Below are 19988 nucleotides of genomic sequence, written 5' to 3'. Positions count from 1 at the left end.
TAGGTGGGGTCTCCTCTAGCTGTAGATAGGTGGCGTCTCCTCTAGCTGTAGATAGGTGAGGTCTCCTCTAGCTGTAGATAGGTGAGGTCTCCTCAGAAGGCCTAATGGTTGAGGGTTTAAAAACGATCAAAAGGAACATGCGGGGTGGTAACTGATTAAAATTACTTTTACAGATAGAAACATTTTATATATACAATTTACAGGTCACGGTGTACCCTGGGTTGAATGAAGAAATAGATTTCAGTCCCTTCTTGTAATCATTTTCTCTGTATATAATTGTTTGGGCTTAACTTGTAATGTAGCTACCTAGTGACTCTCTGACTCCGGATTGGATGCGGAACGTCTGCGGACCGGCTCCGCTGCATGCCGGCTCCGCTGCATGCCGGCTGTGTGCTCCGAAGTCCGTCAACACCCACCGGGTCCGGATTTGTTTCGGCTCTATCTGCCGTGTGCTGAATTGCTGCGGAGCTCTCTTACGTCCGGCAAAAATACAAGCGCTGCGGATCGCCGGAGCTGGGACGGAGTCGGAAAGCAGCCGTTCCGCAGCCGTTAAGCAGCCGGTGGAAATTGGGGGTAAATGTGGATATTTACAATGTATAGCCGCCTAGTGAACAGTTTTTAGTTTTTAGATTTCTTGCATGTGAACATTTACAGCCAGCCACCTAGTGGATTGTTTTGGCATGTTTCCATGTGGTAACTCACCATGTCACTCAGGTGTTTCCAATTAGTCCACACAAAAGGGGGAATTGTTTGTCTGGGAAGCACACCCTGAAGAAGGCTGTCTGTGCCGCTACGCATGGCTTGCTTCTCCCAATGTCTTTTAAATTTTCCATTATGAAATAGCCAGTAAAATAAAGGGTTTTTAAATAATTTTGAAGAAGAGTGCTTTCGATTTCATTTTTTTTTCCTATACGTCTTTTATAATGTTCATGAATGTTTGTCATTAAAGCTTTATTACGTAACTTTTTGATATTAATGAATGTACCTTAAACTACGCACTATAGCTTTAAGTGTCATTTGGTAAATGATGACACTTTTAAGTGCATAGCATTGTCTGACATGTTTGTGTTTTGACAACTTGGCATTAGGGTACCCTGTCATGAATATGTCATGGCAGGCGCAATTATCAAACTTAGAGAAAAAGGTTAGCTTTATGTGTTGACCTCACATTAAACTGTAATTAAGTGGTTGTTTTTGACATTGGCTGTCATGAGACAATTGTAATTGTGTCATACATATTTTTCCTTGACCTCAAGTAAAGTGGAACAGTTTGGACCTGTCATGGAGTTATAGGACCAGTTTGGTGAGAGGGAACTTAGTATCAAGGTGAGTAAAGGCTTTGGACAGATAACATTACTTGTTGATAAAGTAACTGTAGACTGTAGGCTAAGATCAGTCCGTTCACAGATTTTGAATATGTTTTTCTTTTTATCCCCACTACGTGTAGATATGGCTGCTGCAAACTATCTGCAATCTGAAGATCAGTTTCTGTGCTCCATCTGTCTGGATGTGTTCACTGATCCTGTCAGCATACCATGTGGTCACAACTTCTGCAAAAACTGCATCACAGAACACTGGAATACTAATGACCAGTACAAGTGTCCCCTGTGTGAGGAGGGTTTTACCACCAGACCTGATTTGAGGGTCAACACTTTCATCTCTGAGATGGTTGCTCAGTTCAGACAGTCAGCTCAACAGAAAGCCAGCAGCAGCAGCTCAGAGCACCAAGTGTCCAAACCAGGAGAAGTTCCCTGTGACGTCTGCACTGGAACCAAACTGAAGGCCCTGAAGTCCTGCCTGGTGTGTCTGGTCTCCTACTGTGAGACTCACCAGGAGCCTCATCTGACCACGTCAGGCCTGAAAAGACATCAGCTGATCGACCCTGTGGAGAACGTGGAAGGCAGGATGTGTACGAAGCACGATAAACCTCTGGAGCTGTTCTGTAAGACCGACCAGACATGTGTCTGCATGCTCTGCACTGTTTTAGACCACAAGATGCATGATGTTGTTCCTCTGAAAGAAGGATATGAAGGAAAGAAGGCCAAGCTGGGGAAGACAGAGGCTGAAATTCAGCAGATGATCCAGAAGAGACGACTGAAGATTCAGGAGATCAAACACTCAGTCGACCTCAGTGAGGAAGATGCAGACAGAGAGATAGCAGAAGGTGTTCAGGTCTTCACTTCTCTGAAGGAGTCTGTTGAGAGAGGCCTGAATGAGTTCATCGACACGATCAAAGAGAAGCAGAAAACAACAGAAAAACAGGCCAAAGCTTTCATCAAAGAGCTGGAACAGGAAATCTCTGAGCTGATGAAGAGAAGAACTGAGGTGGAGCAGGTGTTACGCTCTGAAGACCACCTCCATCTTCTCCAGAGTGTCCAGTCCCTAAACATCCAGCAACCTCCACCCACCAAGGACTGGACAGAGGTCAGCCTCCGTCCATCATCATATGAGGGGACTGTGGTGAAAGCTGTGGTTCAGCTGGAGGAGACGCTCGGTAAACTAAAGAAGAAGCAGCTCCACGAGTCTGAGCTGAAGAGGGTCCAGCAGTATGCAGTGGATGTGACTCTTGATCCTGATACAGCACATCCTAATCTCATCCTGTCTGATGATGGGAAACAAATGATAGTGATGTGAGGAAGAATCTCCCAGACAACCCAGAGAGATTTTCTAATCGTGTTTGTGTTTTAGGAAAGAAGAGTTTCTCTTCAGGCAGATTTTACTTTGAGGTTCAAGTTAAAGGAAAGACTAAATGGACTTTAGGAGTGGCCAGAGAGTCAATCAACAGGAAGCGATTCATCACACTGAACCATGAGTATGGATACTGGACGATATGGTTGAGAAATGGAAATGAGTACACAGCTCTTGGGAAATATGGTGTCCTTCTCTCTCTGAAGTCTCCTCCTCAGAAGGTGGGGGTGTTTGTGGATTATGAGGAGGGTCTGGTCTCCTTTTATGACGTAGATGCTGCAGCTCTTATCTACTCCTTTACTGGCTGCTCCTTCACTGAGAAACTCTTCCCATTCTTCCATACTGGTAATAATGATGGTGGTAAAAACTCTGCCCCTCTGATCATCTCTCCTGTCAGAGTAAACTAATCACTGATCTCATTTCAGGTATTGATTTATTTTCAATCAAGGGAACAAATGTACATATTCATATATGTTACATCTTTCTTTCTACAGAATCTGTTTCCTGTGGTGACTGATTTACACTTATATGGTTAAATGTGCAGCAATTCTTTGCAAATTAAATCAAACGTCATCTTTACATATTTGGTGTCTTTAGAAACTGATTTCTTCTGGAAGTTATAATTGTCTGTGGGATTAACAGAGGTTTAAATAAATATCGTCCACATAACGTGTGTCATGATGCATCAAATTAATGTGTTGATTATGTAATCAGGTACACATTCATTTGTATTTGATGTGCAGCCACAGAAAACATATTGCTGAATATTTCATTGTGTCATGAAGCTTCATTACAGAGTAAGGCCTATTACATCCCATAGTGTCTACAGAACACAGTATGTGCCGTTATACAGGGTATAAAAAGTTAATGGAAGTTTCTATCTTGTGTGAAAAGTGTTTTGGGTAATTACTGGTCACTTTGGCCATTTTCTATTTGTTTCATGAATTCTGAAATGGTGTATGATTCGAAGAAATCTGTAAATATGTGATCGTAAAATAAAAACTGTAAAATAAAGCAGTTGTTGAACACAAGGCCTGACTAAGCAGTGACTTGAGAACCAAACACTGAACAGAAAAGCTGGTTTACACATTAGTTGTATTGTCAGGATTTTGTGGCTGCTGAAGGTGCATTCTTTCTTCTAGGACACGGAAAACAGATAAATTAGAACGAGGCAAAAAGTCAAAACAAGGAAATACTAGCGAGAGCAGCAAAGAATTCATACTCTGGATGAGTAACAATCCGACGTCGAGCAGAAGGTCACACCGGTCTTTTAAAGGAGGTTGATGAGCTGATGAGTAGCAAGTGAGTTGATTAGGGAATAGGAACCAGGTGCAGGGAGAAGGCAGCAGGAAGAGGCGTGTCCACACACTGTGGAAAATTCCATTATGGAACAGAGAAAACAAAAACACACCAGTCACACTGCAAGCAACCAAAAGTAAAAACAAAAACACAGTCACACCAGACCAGAGAGTCACTGGGGTGTGACATGTATTTCAGTCGAGGATGAATTTCGAAAACACTCATAATGTCGAGAATAAACTTAAACTTTCAGTATTAGTGCCAGGCATAAGAAAAGTATAAAATATTAATTGAAAAAATTGCAATAAAGAAAAATCTATGACTAGGATTAAGTTGAAATGATCAAAAAAAATTGCAATATTGAAAATAGGTTGAAATATCAGGAACAATGTTGAAAGATCTACCTCCTCCCATTTGTTCCCTTATTGGTCGTAACATTTCAGACTGATCTCATGAATTGGCGTATGTGTGACACACCAATTTGTATGCCATTTTGGCGTGCTATCAAGACGCATAATCGCTTTTTGGCGTGTTTATCAACGCAAATTGGCAAATAGTAGTATAAAGGAACACGTAAGGAGATAGGCTGGGGTGGCGGATGGGTAAAACACAGGACTTCCACCTGGGAGAGCTGGGTTTGTGTCCCGTGTCTGGTGATTTTTCAGCTGTTTTTTTTTTTTAAGCCTTCCCCGATGTTTCTTTCCTAAACCCAACCGTTTGTTTTCCTAAGCGTGTTTTTGTCGTTATTTTCCGTGTTTTTGTCACCGTTTTGTTACTAAAGCCTTTCCCTGTGTTCTTTTACTAAGCTCAACCTTTTTTCTTTTTTTTTAACAGGCGTGTGACGTTGTTCTCGCGATAGTACGCAACGTGGCGAGGCCACGTGGTGGGTATGTTTACATCAGCTGTATACAGCATAGACATACACGTGGAGAGCTGAAAATGCGTACAATAACACGCCATTTGGCTTTATGAAAGTGGCGTGTATGTTTACGCAAAGTCATGATGCCATGTTGAACATTTAATAGTTAGACTAGGTATTTATCACACTTGTTGCAGTCTGTGTAGCCGCGACATGTAGTTACTTTATTTTAAAGGTGAACATCAGACTGCAGCTATCAACACTTGTACCCACGACATAGATCTTACACAGGACCATAAATTGGGCTTTAATCTTTTAAAGAAGAAAAGAATATTAGGTGTAGATCATACTCTTCATAGTCAACCTGAGCTGAAGATTTGCATAAATGATCTAACTGTTGAACAGGTCCAAGAGACCAAAACCTCTGGGAGTTATTTTAGATAGTAAATTGTCATGGACAAAACATCACCTGCACATGCACCATGTTTGTCACAAAGCTCAACCAAAGTGGGGATTCAATATCTAATATTGACTATTGTTCAGCAGTATGGCCTAATACAACTCAAGAAAAAAATAACAAAAATGCGAATTGGACAAAACACAGCAGAGCGTATAACGCTCAGGTGTGGATACAGAACAAATGTTGCAATTCACAAATGTTTAGGTTGGTTATCTGTGAAAAACAGATTACTTTATTCATTATTTGTATTTTTTGGAATATTCTTGTAACAAAGAAACCATCTATTATTATTTTTTATAATAATTGAACATTTAGTTTAAATAACTATAACTATTCCACTAGACATGCCACAAGAGATACCTTTACTTTACCAAAAGCAAATGGTCACTTTATAGATCATTTTAAGCAAGTTAATGGCAGCGAGGTTAAAATAGAGAAGTCATGGCATCACATTATTGGTGTACACAGCATATGCCAGTAATATATAGTCTGACATGTCTCTGTGTTTCTGTCTGAAGAAATACTGATCTGAGTGCGTCAAGTCTTTCTCAACAAATACCAGTGAGTGCAGCTGATTATATTTCCTGTTTTAACAAACAGCATTAAAACTAAACGTACAGCTAAATGTAGCAGCTTTATTCAAACAGGAAGCTACACTCTTTTTTTTTTTTTTAATAACACTTGTCAGATGCATATTTCACTTCAAGGTATAACATGTAACATTTTTGCATTAAAATGTCTAAAAAGACTGTGCTGTGAAAATGTCTAAAATGAGCTGTGTATTTACATTTACCAAATGTTTGAAAACCAGAGAAATCTGTAATTTTCAGCAAGGTAATGGCAGGGAGGCTAAAATAGAGAAGTCATGGCATCATATTATTGGTGTAAACAGCATATGCCAGTAATATATTGTCTGGTCATAGCAGGGGAAGTTTTAGGGCGCTACACACCCTGGGTCTGAACCAGAGCTGAACCAAAGTGTTGCTTCATATAGGGCCTACAGCAGTCCCACTCAGGGGTGCTGATGGTGGGAGGTACCATATATCTGGGTCATAGGTGAGGGTAGATTTTCTTGTTGGAAATGTGTGTAAGTTTTTGTGTTTTCCAAAGTTAGATGAGTGGAAAATAGTTTGTTCGAGAGTCTGTTATTTGTTTATTGTAGAGACCAGCAGTGAAATTATAAATGTCTAAATGGTAACATAATTGAGAGTTAATTGAAGCAGTTAAGAGTGGTTTGGTCTAGTGGGAGGGGCTTAACATATATAAGCCTCTGGCCACCTGAGCATGGAGCTCCTTCTGAGAGTGTCTATGATCCAGACAGGTAATGTGAAATGGTGAGAAACTTGGCTTGTGAAAACCTTGTGTAAAATTATGTTTTTTGTTGTTTGTTTTTTTGCTGTGGACGTCCTACGTTGTTTAACCAGTTTTTTTTTGTAAATAAAAGCACCTTCACGTTTTGCAACTGAAGCCAACGTGTTAGCAAGTTTTTAGTTCAGATTCCAAATGCTCTCTTTAGAAGACCCTGAGCGATAGAAATATCATACTGTGTTTAAGTGTTTAAGTTTGTAAAAATTGCAGTAATCATACTTTGATATATACTTTGACTTATTTATATGACAATTATGTGTGTAACAACATTTTATAATACCTTTTGTCCTCAATGTGTAGATATGGCTGCAGTGAGCTGTCCCCTGTGATGTCTGCACTGGAACCAAACTGAAGGCCCTGAAGTCCTGCCTGGTGTGTCTGGTCTCCTACTGTGAGACTCACCTGGAGCCTCATCAGACCACGTCAGGCCTGAAAAGACATCAGCTGATCGACCCTGTGGAGAACCTGGAAGGCAGGATGTGTACGGAGCACGATAAACCTTTGGAGCTGTTCTGTAAGACCGACCAGACATGTGTCTGCATGCTCTGCACTGTTTTAGACCACAAGATGCATGATGTTGTTCCTCTGAAAGAAGAATATGAAGGAAAGAAGGTAGAGCTGGGGAAGACAGAGGCTGAAATTCATCAGATGATCCAGAAGAGACGACTGAAGATTCAGGAGGTCAAACATTCAATCGACCTGAGTGAGGAAGATGCAGACAGAGAGATAGCAGAATGCGTTCAGGTCTTCACTTCTCTGAAGGAGTCTGCTGACAGGGGCCAAGCCAATCTCATCAAAACAATAGAAGAGAAGCAGAAAATAACAAAAAGAAAGGCTGAAGCTTCCGTCAAAGAGCTGGAACAGGAAATCTCAAAGCTGAAAAAGAGAAGAACAGCGGTGGAGCAGGTGTTGCGCTCTGAAGACCACCTCCATCTTCTCCAGAGTGTCCAGTCACTAAACACCAACCACTCTCCACCCACCAAGGACTGGATAGAGGCAAGCGTCCATCCATCATCAAATGATGTGGTGAAAGCTGTGGTTCAGCTGGAGGAGACACTCAGTAAACCGATTAAGAAGCTGCTCCCTGAGTCTGAGATGAAGAGGGTCCATCAGTATGCAGTGGATGTGACTCTTGATCCTGATACAGCACATCCTAATCTCATCCTGTCTGATGATGGGAAACAAGTGAATATTGGTGATGTGAGGAAGAATCTCCCAGACAACCCAGAGAGATTTTCTGAGTGTGCGAGTGTTTTAGGAAAACAGAGTTTCTCTTCAGGAAGATTTTATTTTGAGGTTCAAGTTAAAGGAAAGACTAGATGGGAGTTAGGAGTGGCCAGAGAGTCGATCAACCGGAAGGGAAGCATCACACTGAGCCCTCAGAAAGGTTACTGGACGATAGTGTTGAGAAATGAGTACAAAGCTGCTAATGTCCCTCCAGTCCTTCTCTCTCTGAAGTCTCCTCCTCAGAAGGTGGGGGTGTTTGTGGATTATGAGGAGGGTCTGGTCTCCTTTTATGATGTAGATGCTGCAGCTCTTATCTACTCCTTTACTGGCTGCTACTTTACTGATAAACTCTTCCCATTCTTCCATCCTAGTAGTAATGATAGTGGTAAAAACTCTGCCCCTCTGATCATCATCTCTCCTGTCAGAGTAAACTAATCCCTGATCTCACTTCAAGTATTTTCAATCAAGGGAACAAATTTACATTCATATATTTTTCATCTCATTTTCAACAGACTGTTTCCTATGGTGACTGATTTACACTTTATTGCATTTATCATATGGTTAAATGTGCAGCAATTCTTTGCAAATTGAATCAATCTTCATATTGACATATTTCGTGTCTTTAGAAACTGATTTCTTTTGGAAGTTATAAATGTCTGTGGCTTTAACGGAGGTTTAAATAGTTGTCCAAAAAACATGTCATGATGCATCAAATTAATGTTGATGAATTATGACTGGAAACAAAGCAATTGCAGATATCCACAAATGGAGAAAACAACACAAATGTTTTTATTTTTCATTTTCAATATCTAAAATTAAAGGTAAAGTGCCAATCTGATGGGCCACTTACGATCTTAGAGCTATATGGTGTAAATTGGTTGTCTGATGTTTTTAGTTGTTCTATTCCTCAATGAGACCGGACAGAGTCTGAATTATTGTGGCATAATTGCAGAAATAAAGTTTGTTTGTTGAGACCAAGAATGTTAATGGTGTTATTCCTAAATCAGTTCTTCTGATATCACTTTAAAGTGCTGGTTTTGTTCTTTATACCACAACAGTTTTACTTTTTTTTTTTTTTTTTTTTTTACTTTTAAATGTAAGCCACTTTCCTATTTGGAGAACCTGCTGTTGCACTTATTATGAAATTGATTATTTGTTTAAATGTTTAGACATAATGTTTTATAATCAAAACCCTTACTGAGAAAATTAATGGGATTTTGACTTCCAGAATCACTGTTGCACTTATTTTGAAAGAGCCGGAAGGTGTTGTTGCGGCGCAAAGTTGACGGTGTTTGTGATGCTGAGGAGAGAGCATCCTCCGCGGCAGGTCTCCACACAGACAGGCCGTGTGTTTAGGGACATGTGATGTCAGAAAGAAGAGCTTTATTATTCAGTGTGCCAATGTGCTGCATAGCAGCAATCTGTACAATGACTGTTTCTCATACTTATTATTCCGTCCGTTTTTTTTGTCCCGCTAAGGCTCACGAAGCGTTGCCAACACGCGCGCACAAAATGCATCGAAACGTGTGTAATGCTCAGGAATGGTGTGCTATGTGTTTTCTAAGAGATTTGCTGCACGGTTTTCACGAAATCGAACAAAACAACCCCCATTTGGGACCATGCTGTATTGCCATATTTTAATGTAGAAAAATGGGCATTCGGATATCAAGCACGGTTTCTACGAAATCACAGTTTACGTATCGTCCTCAGTTTCAGATTTTTCAATGTGTGTGTATGGGGCCGGAATGTTGAGAGTTAGAGTGGAGGTCAGAGAGTGGAGCTGCGGCACCATTTTCGGAAATATTTCCAAACAAATTGCTCTCTCCCCTACAGTTTGCACTCTTCATACATCATACTTGGTCAAAATGTAAGAAATCTTGTGGCGGTCGCAGACTTGTGACTATGGAATCCACCGGACGTACACTTTTTGCTCTAGACACTCCAACTGCCGATGGAAACAGTGGAGTTGCGGTACGATTCTCAGAAATTTTTTCCAAACAAATTGCCCTCTCCCGTACAATTTTCACTCTACATATATCATAGTTGGTGAAAATGTAGGAAATCTTGTCCCGGTCGCAGACATGTAACTATGGAATCCACCGGACCTAAACTTTTTGTTATTTTGAAACCAACTGCCGATAGAAGCTGTGAAAAAATTGGAGCTGCAGTACGTGTCCAGATTTTCCAATGTGTGTGTATGGGAGTGTGAAGCTGCATTATGATTCTCTGAAAGTTTTCCAAACAACTTGCTCTCCATCCTACAGTTTTCACTCTTCATACATCATTGTTGGTCAAAATGTAGGAAATTTTGACATGTAACTATGAAATCCACCGGACCTAAACTTTTGGCTCTCTACAGAGCAACTGCCAATACAAACTTAAAAATAAATATCTGGATGGACGCAGATGGTTCCCTGTTTGTTACCTGCTCTGTGTCCCATATATTTGACACCACAAACATAAAAACCACATCAATGCGTTCACCAGACCTTTTATCTTTCTTGTGATGATAATATTATTGCCGTTAATCCCACCATTTTTGAATTACAGAACAAACGAGAGGTATAATTATCATTACCCATGGAAGACACTAGTTGTTTCTCAATGTCAAGGATTCTTCCTTGGTAGGACTAGTCCTTCCAAGGAAGGATCCTTCAGAGGCTAGGCCAGGCAACTCCTTAGCATTCGGAGAGCATGTACATTGGAACAGGCTAGCAAGTGCACGTCATTGCGTGCTTGCATCATTGAAAATGTTTTGCCGCCTTCACTTCCGCGCTGCATTTCAAAACACTGGACGAAATGGATGGACTGTGAACTGTTTTGTTTAATTTCTTTATTTGAGATGGAGAATATGAATCAGCGTCACTCTGCTTGCAGGAGGAGAATATTCTGTCGGCAACTTTGCCGCAACGTGCTAAGGTAGGTAACGTTACCAACACTGACAGGCTTTACTTAAGCAATAGTCGTTTTCTCTTATTTATCCCATGTCAATACAATTAAAATTCGTGGGAGTTCATGTTTGTAGTTGTCATAACACTTAACTGGTAAGGAGAATTGTATTAATTAATCTTAATTAGATTAAGTTTACTGTAGCAGTTTACAATAGCTTGTAGTTTACTGCATGTATGTAACATTAGCTCATTGTCCAGTAGCTTCTAGCTTTCAAACAAATGCGGTGCAAAATATGATCAGCAACTACAAGTTAAATGCTACCAGCTAATGAGCTACCACAGGCAGTATGATATGCAGTAAACTGCAAGTGAGAAAGGTTAGATAGTACTATAGACACACAAGCTACAAGGCTACAACCAACATATGATAAGTCATAACAACACCATTGATAAACACCCACTAACACAGTAAAGGTAGCTAGGTGTAAGTGTGTTAAATGGTCAACAGTTGTCAGTTAAGACTATAATGGAGACCACTACACAGTTACATTAAGTACCTTAATGTAACAGTATGCTTACATATATTTGTGATACAATTCTAATCTTACCAGGACGGGTTGGATAACTACTGGACTAACCTAAAGCTTTCTCCTTCTGTCTGCAGTCTGGAACCATCATCAGCAGCTGAGTCTGATCGCCGCTTCATGTTGAATATTGTGTACGGTATATAGTAATGTTTGAATAAATGTTGTAATGAAGATACACGTTTCGTTAATGTATTTTTAGAGCTTCTATACCTTACAAGTTATTGAAACAGGCACCATCTGAATATAATTAGGTAGTTAGAAATAGACATTGAAAAACAGTTTATATTACATACACACCCAAAAACGTAATGACACAGACAAACCAGTTAATTTAATGCATTTATTTTCAGAATGCCATCTTTAAAATGCTTTAGCAGATAATCTAGCTATTCAACATCTCTCTTTGGCCTCTGTCTCCCTGCTTGTCTTTTGCTTTCCCATCATCAGTGACCGCCTCCGTGTGTCCCTGTTAAAAGACAGCAAACACAAGAAAAATATGTTTACCATTATGAATGCTATTACTTAACGTTAATATAACGTTTATGAAACGTTATACTTTTTACATGGGAAGCGACTCATACATTTTAGCCTTCATGTAACGATGATAGTGAAGCTAAATAAGGTGCAGCGTTACCTACCACCCTGCAGCTACAACTGATAAACACACACATTTCTAAATCTCTGCTAACGTTACGCATATAGAGTAACAACATATAAAAGAGATGAAAATGCCACCGGACATTAAACTTTAAAAACACAAATGGCACAAAAAGACAGCTAGCTAGCTAGCTAACAGCCTAATGTTAATGATAGGTTCAGTTAGCTTAACGTTAGCTCAGGTGTATCTACCTAAATACTATAGCAATTTGTACCAGCATTAAAGCGTTAAGCTTTACATTGATGTAACACATTAATGATGATAACACACGTATGACAAACACTAAAGATACTTACATTTAAATGATTATTTCGCCGTCAGCGATGCCACTCCAACTCCCTCCATGGTCCGCCATTTAATTGTTTTTAACGAGCTGGCTGCATCCTTTGCTGTCTATGGGAAATTCTCCGAACAAAGGACTCATCGAAATTCCGGCTTCGAAGGATCCTTCCTTGACATTGAGAAACACCAACTCTTTTGGTTAAAGTAAAGCTGAGGCACCTTAACGTTTCAGGACATAATAAATAATTAGTTATAGCATGAACTTTGCCCCATATCAACCAGACAGCACCCTGGTATTTCACAATAACTGTGTAAATAAGGCAAGAAGGGCATAAAACCTGACAACAGAGATGCAGTAAGAGGAGGAGCAACACTGGAAAGAGGAGAGATACAAGAAATTAAATTTGTCAGAGTGTCAGCCACGCTGCAGTAGAGACAAGACTCTGTTTCTCTCTGAAAGAAAACTCAAACTGACTTCATCAGGTCTTTCTCAACAACACAGCAGAGTCTCTGCCAAACACTGGTGAGTACAGCTGATCACATTTACACTTTCTACAACCAGGATTAACACTAAACTTCAGCTCTACTCACAAAGGAAGTTCTACTCTTTTAATTTCTTGTGAAATTTGTAACAATATAACTATGGCTGTTTGTCAGCAGGCCCACTATACAGTAGTCCACTTTAACAGCTTTAAACAGTCTCTCTGTGTCAGTTCTCAGGACTTTAGGAACTGGTTACTGATCTCCTCCTACACACTACTTTCTCTATTTCCTCTGGCTGTTTCACAATAAAAGCTTTCCACCAGAGAACCATTGGGAGGCTTTTAATGTGAAGCAGCTGGAGGAAATGTACAGTCAGCAGAGCTTTGTTAGCAGTGCTGTTCTTTAATAAAAACTGGTCTACACAGCAGGGTGTGGACATATTCTGTGCTGTTTTATCAGAATAGCGCTTCAGCTTGCCGCCCCACTTTAATGGGCTTATCTGTGCACACCTTAGTGCAAGTTAAAACACTTCTGTCAGGGCTGGCTGAGTGCTGAGGCAGGAAAAGGATTCTGGACCCAAAGTGCACGACATGATAGGGCAGAGGCAGGTGTAGAATTTATTATAACAGAAAACAATCCAGGCTTACGTGAGTCTTTAAGAATCCAAACAAGGTAAAAATTCCAGAAGTAGTAACTGGACTCCACTATGGCATCAAAAGGTCCAAACCAAAGGGACACGTAGAAAAAATAGGAACAAGCAGTTACACTCGACAACAATGGTGACATGACAAGGACTGAACAGAACACAGGACATTAAACACAGGGGCAAATGAGCAGGGAGGGGGCCAACATGTGAAACGTCTTAGGGACAAATCAGAGTCAAACAGGAAACCAAGCTAAACCAAGACACATGAAACCAAACACTTCAAAATAATACAGAAAGTAAACCAAGCCAAACATACAAGATGAGTTCAGAATAAACAGAACAAATAGGGAAACAAGAATCAATCGAAAAACAGAGCAAGAGTTAACAAAATAAAACAGGAAATATAACAGAAACCCACAACACTAACAACTTCACCATCATATGATTTAGATTTAGATAAGATAACAGTCATCACACTTGTTTCTTTTTATACAAACAATGAGTCACTCAACACTCCCTGTCACTAAAAGATATTTTTTTTGTTGAAATTAGTATTTTTTACATTTCTGAGAAACTTGGGATGCTGATAAACTTCTGAAAATTGCAATACATGTCAGAACTGGCCAAAAATTCAAAGTTCTGTAGTCTTTGGGGTCGGGCTTGGCCAGCGGGCTCCATAGCGTTCCCAAGCACACGCCAGGGTTGGGATGAAATCAGGGCTTCAAATTAACTTTTTAGATTTTTTTTAAGTTACCAGCCAATCAGATTTTCCACTAGCCAAGTTTGTTTTTTCCTTACTAACTCTACTATTTAACTTCAGCTCCTCTGGTTTAGCTCGTCATCGATACCACGCCAGGTCGTGTAATAGTCACGTTATTTTGATTTATTAATTTGTGTACAGGTGACGATTTTGATGTTTATTTCGTGTGCAACGACTTTTGAACGTGTACAGGTCACGATTTTCGAACCTGCTCGGGGGGACGCAACAATGGGGAAATGAGGCGCCCCACGCGGGACACGCCAACAACAGAGGGACGGTAAGAACGACAAAAGGTACTGTAACACGCAGGACGCGATCCCCGGTCTCCTGGGTGAAAGTCCTGTGTGTTTTTTGACCCATCCACCACGCCGACCAACCTACGTAACCTGTCCACGACTTAATAGATTCAATAATTCAGTAACCGTATCACGTCCTGCCATGAGACCTGGCTACGCACGCTAGGCATCTAGCCAACGGTGGTATGACACGTCATGACAAAGTGTTCATGGGAAATGTAGGTTTAGAACTACAAGCAGTGTTGCCAAATAAAGATTATGTTTTCCAAGCCAAAGACACACAAAACTGGCCAAATGTCTTGGCGCAAAACAGACCAATCTTGAAAAATGTTTGCAGTCGGCAGATTCAAAAAGACGCTTTGCTTCATCCATCACCGGCCAAATTGGCTCGTAACTTTAAAATGTTACCCGCCAAAGTTAATTTTCATGCGCATTTGGCGTGTCAATTTAAAGCCCTGGATAAAATTCCTTTAATTTTACAGGAAATGTGGTTGGATCATTGCTCTCATCTTTAAGAATATATTAAAATGTTTTAAAATTTTTTTAATTTTGACAAGGGTCAGCCATTTTGGATTGCGTGTGTTTATTTTCATGTTTGAGGTCTTTAGGATGTACTCAAACGTACAATGTGTTACACCCATATTCAAACAAGTAATAATTTAGATTTGATGTGCTCCAGTGTCAATGTGCGCTCCCAATTACTTTCAGCCTTTGATAATGTTTTTGACTCCCTTAATTCATTGTTGACACCCCTACATGAAAACTCACAAAATTCAACTTACACATCAAAACCTGTGAACGGTGCGAGAATATTCAGCAGCGGGTTCATGCTTTAATAGCGAGCTTCACAGCTTCCCCCTAACGTATGGAAGGACTTAGTTGGAAAAGCGTTTCTCTCGTATTCACGGTTTTATGTACCTACATTGCTCACATCTTTTCAGACATGTTTCCAAATTTTCCTGCTCGCTCTGTTAGTGGTGAAGGAGTTGGCTAAGGCTAACGCTAGCGATGCTAGTGCTAAATATAAGCCAATAGTTGTTGTCGGTCTCCCCTCTTGTTGCACATGCGCATGATATACATCACGACCAAAAGTTAGCGATTGGTTCTGGCAGATCCAGAGTGGCTCTGGGCAGATCCAATAGTTTTAAACTTCAACAGAGGACCCGTCTTCAAGGAAGTTAACACTTGTCAATGGAGAGAGGCCAGACTCTCTGGACAAATTAAATGGACTGGTAGGACCAGGCTAGAGGGGTTATTGGATTTGTTTCGTATTTTATTAGTATAACCATACAAATAATGTGACGCTAATTTGCGAGAGATTAGTCGATACCTCGAATGATGATGTCATAAGTCATGTGACAAAATGCCATTTTAGGCAGTTTACAGGTATGAAACTGTTAGAAAGTCCTCTTTGGAGATTCAACACATCCATCTGAAATTGGGTCAGCAGAATCTCAAGACCTTCACAGTGCCAAATTAGGAAGCTTCTGTGTTACCGTGGAATGATGTGATGTGTCGGGCAATTTGGATATTTCACCATAACACAGGAAGTAACTTGACTTTACGCTGTCCAATCTGACCCAAATTGCTGAAGACATCTACACGCCTATATTAAGTCAAATTTATAGCGCTACCTACTGACATTAGAAAGTTAGTCGTATGTGAAACAGATCATTTGATTTACATGAAATTTACATGCTGTGGTCTACATATGATACACAGCAACATGACATTACATCAGTGTGTGTTTTCTAGCACCATATAGTGGACACAGGAAGTGGTACAACATGTAATACCTCATTTTCAGTGCCACACGATTCACGCAGGAAATAACATCCAAGGCTCCATTGGTATCCTCGACAGGAATGGGCGAGGGCTTGTTCATGACTGCTTGAAACATAAAATTAACTGTATTTTGAATGTTTTCTTTTCATTCACTCCATGTGTAGATATGGCTGCTGTGAGTATTTTGTCATCCGAAGATCAGTTTCTGTGCTCCATCTGTCTGGATGTGTTCACTGATCCTGTCAGCACACCATGTGGTCACACCTTCTGCAAAAACTGCATCATTGAACACTGGAATACTAGTGACCAGCAACTGTGTCCGATGTGTAAAAAGGTTTTCAAAACAAGACCTGAGCTGCACGTCAACACTTTCATCTCTGAGATGGTTGCTCAGTTCAGACAGTCAGCTCAACAGAAAGCCAGCAGCAGCAGCTCAGAGCAGCAAGTGTCCAAACCAGGAGAAGTTCCCTGTGACGTCTGCACTGGAACCAAACTGAAGGCCCTGAAGTCCTGCCTGGTGTGTCTGGTCTCCTACTGTGAGACTCACCTGGAGCCTCATCTGACAGCTTCACGTCTGAAAAGACATCAGCTGATCAACCCTGTGGAGAACCTGGAAGGCAGAGGTCAGCATCCGTCCATCATCATATGAGGGGACTGTGGTGAAAGCTGTGGTTCAGCTGGAGGAGACACTCAGTAAACAGATGAAGAAGCTGCTTGAAGCCGAGGTGAAGAGGGTTCAGCAGTATGCAGTGGATGTGACTCTTGATCCTGATACAGCACATCCTAATCTCATCCTGTCTGATGATGGGAAACAAGTGAATCACGGTGATGTGAGGAAGAATCTCCCAGATAACCCAGAGAGATTTTCTAAGTGTGTTTATGTTTTAGCAAAACAGAGTTTCTCTTCAGGCAGATTTTACTTTGAGGTTCAAGTTAAAGAAAAGACTGATTGGCCTTTAGGAGTGGCAAGAGAGTCGATCAAGAGGAAGGAAGACATCACACTGAGCCCTGAGAAAGGTAACTGGATGATATGGTTGAGAAATGGAAATAAGTACGAAGCTAATGCTGGCCCTCCAGTCCGTCTCTCTCTGAAGTCTCCTCCTCAGAAGGTGGGGGTGTTTGTGGATTATGAGGAGGGTCTGGTCTCCTTTTATGATGTAGATGCTGCAGCTCTTATCTACTCCTTTACTGGCTGCTCCTTCACTGAGAAACTCTTCCCATTCTTCAGTCCCTGTCTATATGATGATGGTAAAAACTCTGCCCCTCTGATCATCTCTCCTATCAGAATAAACTAATCACTGATCTCATTTCACGTGTTTATTTATTTTTAATAAAGGGAAAAAAATACATATTCATATATTTTACATCTTATTTTCTACAGAATCTGTTTCCTATGATGATTGATTTACAGTTTATTCCATTCATTATCATATGGTTAAATGTGCAGCAATTCTTTGCAAATTAAATCAAACTTCATGTTGACATATTTGTTGTCTTTAGATATTGATTTATTCTGGAAGTTATAATAAATGTCTATGGGTTTAACAGAATGTTAAATAGATATAGTCCACATAACGTCTCATGATGCATTAAATTAATGTGTTGATGAATTATGACTAGAAACAAAGCAATTACAGATATCCACAAATGGAGAAAAAAAGAACAAAAATGTTTGTGTTTTTGGCATTTTAAATATCTAAATTAAAGGTGAAGTGCAAATCTCAGGGGCCAATTAGGATCTAAGAGGTATATGGTGTAAATTGGTTGTCTAATGTTTTATTTGTACTGTATATTCCTCAATAATGAGACAGGAAAGAAAAAGTTTGAATTATTTTGGCATAATGGCAGAAATAAAGTTTGTTTTTTGAGACCAAGAATGTTAATGGTGTTATTCCTAAATCAGTTCTTCGGATATCACTTTAAACTGCTGGTTTTGGTCTTTCTACCACAATAGTTGTACCTTTTACTTTTAAATGTAAGCAACTTTCCTATTTGGAGAACCTGCTGTTGCACTTATTATGAAATTGATCATTTAAAGCATTTAGACATAATGGTTAACCCTCCTGTTGTCCTCGAGTCCATTTTCTAAAAGTAAGTTATATAAGAAATTGTCCAAAATAATAACGTTAATGGTTCCCTACGATGCTCTCCACAAGTGAAATAAATGACCAGTTCACTACTTCCATCAAATTTGTGTGTTTTATTTAAATTTATAGCATTTGAACAAAAATTGATAAAAATGTTAAATAGTGACAAAAATGACTTAAATTGGAAAAAAAGTGAAATACATACATTGGAAAAAGAGACAAAAATGACAAAAACATAATAAGAATAACGCCAAAAAAGTGACAAAAAATTGGATGAATATGACAAAGAAATTGGAATAAAATCAACAAAAACGTCAAAAAATGTAGAAAAAGAACAACAAAATGTTGAAATTTGGCCCAGAAAAACACAAAGTTGCATGGTAAACAGGAACACTTATTGAGAAACTGAATGGGATTTTGACTTCTGGAACCACACTGTTGTATTTTATTTTGAAAGAGCCGGAAGCTGTTGAGCGGAGCCAAGTTGACGGTGTTTGTGATGCTGAGGAGAGAGCATCCTCCGCGGCAGGTCTCCACACAGGCAGGCCGTGTGTTTAGGGACATGTGATGTCTTTATTATTGGTATTACATGTTATTTTATCAACGGGAGTTTGAACCGTTTTCATCCTGAGCTCAGCGATGGGGGGTTTCTCCGAGAGTGGTGCAGTGTCGCCTGGACACAGCAGACACGGACAGGGCTCTGGCTCCGGCAATAACGGCAAGAAAACGTCGAAAAAGTCGCGAACGAAAAGAGGCAAACGTTGCAGGAAAAGGCGGAATTCAACATGTGTGTGCGTATCTCTGTGCATGTCTGTGTGTGTGTGTGTGTGTCTGTGTGTGTGTGTGTGTGTGTGTGTCTCTGTGTGTGTGTATAAATTAAACCTAACAGGCTCTCTAATCACCTGTGACAAGTTTGGTTTTATACACATAATTATTAATTATTTTACTTGTATTTGCTGCAACACCTGAAGTTTGTCTCAGGTGATCAATAAAAGTCTTCTAAAGAGAACTCCTCCCTCACTTCCCAAACTTCCAAAAGCAAATGCTACTGGCACTCAACATGTGGCACTGTAACCAGTAGAATCTTCTTATCATATATTTCTTATAATTTGCTTCACTGAAACCATTTAGAAATGTTTGGTAAGTCAGAATTGGCTTTGAACATGAGGAAAATAAATCTGACCGGAACTATGCTGAACTACTACCGGACTGCTGGACATTACTGACAATGCCAGCCCCCCCCGCACTCCGTCATCAGCAACCAGAGGAGCCTGTTCAGTGGAAGGCAGCTCCTTCCCCAGTGTAGGACCAACAGACCCAAGAACTCCTTTGTCCCTCATGCCATCATACTCTACAACTCCTCACTCGGAGGACAGGAGGAAATAGGGTAAAGTGAGTGCTGAAGGTCGCAGGCCGATGATGCCATCAGGACCACATCATCTGCAAAGAGCAGCGAATCCCAGCCCACCGAACTGCAACCCCTCCCCACCCCGACTACGCCTCGATATCCTGTCCATAAATATTACAAACAGGATTGGTGACAAAGCGCAGCCCTGGCGGAGGCCAACCCTCACCTGAAACGAGTCTGACTTACTGCAGAGAACCCGGACAC

The 19988-nt window shown here is 40.4% G+C and overlaps 3 protein-coding genes across 4 annotated transcripts in view; all 3 read left to right on the top strand.

Annotated features, from left to right (window-relative positions):
• The first annotated feature begins 1449 nt into the window (after positions 1-1449).
• On the top strand, positions 1450-18944 carry LOC114572407 (E3 ubiquitin-protein ligase TRIM39-like). Its single transcript, XM_028604026.1, has 3 exons — positions 1450-2424; positions 16913-17398; positions 18834-18944. Exons 1-3 carry the CDS (start codon positions 1450-1452, stop codon positions 18942-18944), a joined length of 1572 nt encoding a protein of 523 aa, XP_028459827.1.
• Positions 6541-8882, top strand: LOC114569967 (nuclear factor 7, brain-like). 2 transcript variants are annotated; one of them, XM_028600147.1, is made up of 2 exons: positions 6541-6640; positions 6975-8882. In XM_028600147.1, the coding sequence occupies exon 2, from the start codon at positions 7152-7154 to the stop codon at positions 8334-8336; it is 1185 nt and encodes a 394-aa protein (XP_028455948.1). In that variant the 5' UTR covers positions 6541-6640; positions 6975-7151; the 3' UTR covers positions 8337-8882. The 2 variants fall into 2 exon arrangements, with proteins under 2 accessions (XP_028455948.1, XP_028455958.1); XM_028600157.1 differs by having other exon boundaries at positions 6576-6627.
• Positions 12669-19988, top strand: part of LOC114572361 (E3 ubiquitin-protein ligase TRIM21-like) — a 35783-nt gene continuing 28463 nt past the window's right edge. Inside the window, exon 1 of the mRNA XM_028603964.1 lies at positions 12669-12842. The gene's annotated coding sequence lies outside the window, so the exon portion shown is untranslated. The remainder of the gene's footprint in view (positions 12843-19988) is intronic.

The sequence above is a fragment of the Perca flavescens genome, chromosome 2 (assembly GCF_004354835.1).
Source record: "Perca flavescens isolate YP-PL-M2 chromosome 2, PFLA_1.0, whole genome shotgun sequence".
Lineage (NCBI taxonomy): Eukaryota > Metazoa > Chordata > Actinopteri > Perciformes > Percidae > Perca > Perca flavescens.
The sequence above is the reverse complement of the archived record's forward strand: the minus strand, read 5'-3'. Positions and strand labels throughout refer to the sequence as shown.

Excerpts from the sequence above, each read along its gene's own strand:
- LOC114572407 (XM_028604026.1), top strand. The coding sequence starts at position 1,450 with ATGGCTGCTGCAAACTATCTGCAATCTGAAGATCAGTTTCTGTGCTCC. Across the intron at positions 2,425-16,912 it reads CCACCAAGGACTGGACAGAG|GTCAGCATCCGTCCATCATC; the intron begins GTCAGCCTCCGT and ends TGGAAGGCAGAG. Across the intron at positions 17,399-18,833 it reads TGAAGTCTCCTCCTCAGAAG|AGCCGGAAGCTGTTGAGCGG; the intron begins GTGGGGGTGTTT and ends TTATTTTGAAAG.
- LOC114569967 (XM_028600147.1), top strand. The coding sequence starts at position 7,152 with ATGTGTACGGAGCACGATAAACCTTTGGAGCTGTTCTGTAAGACCGAC.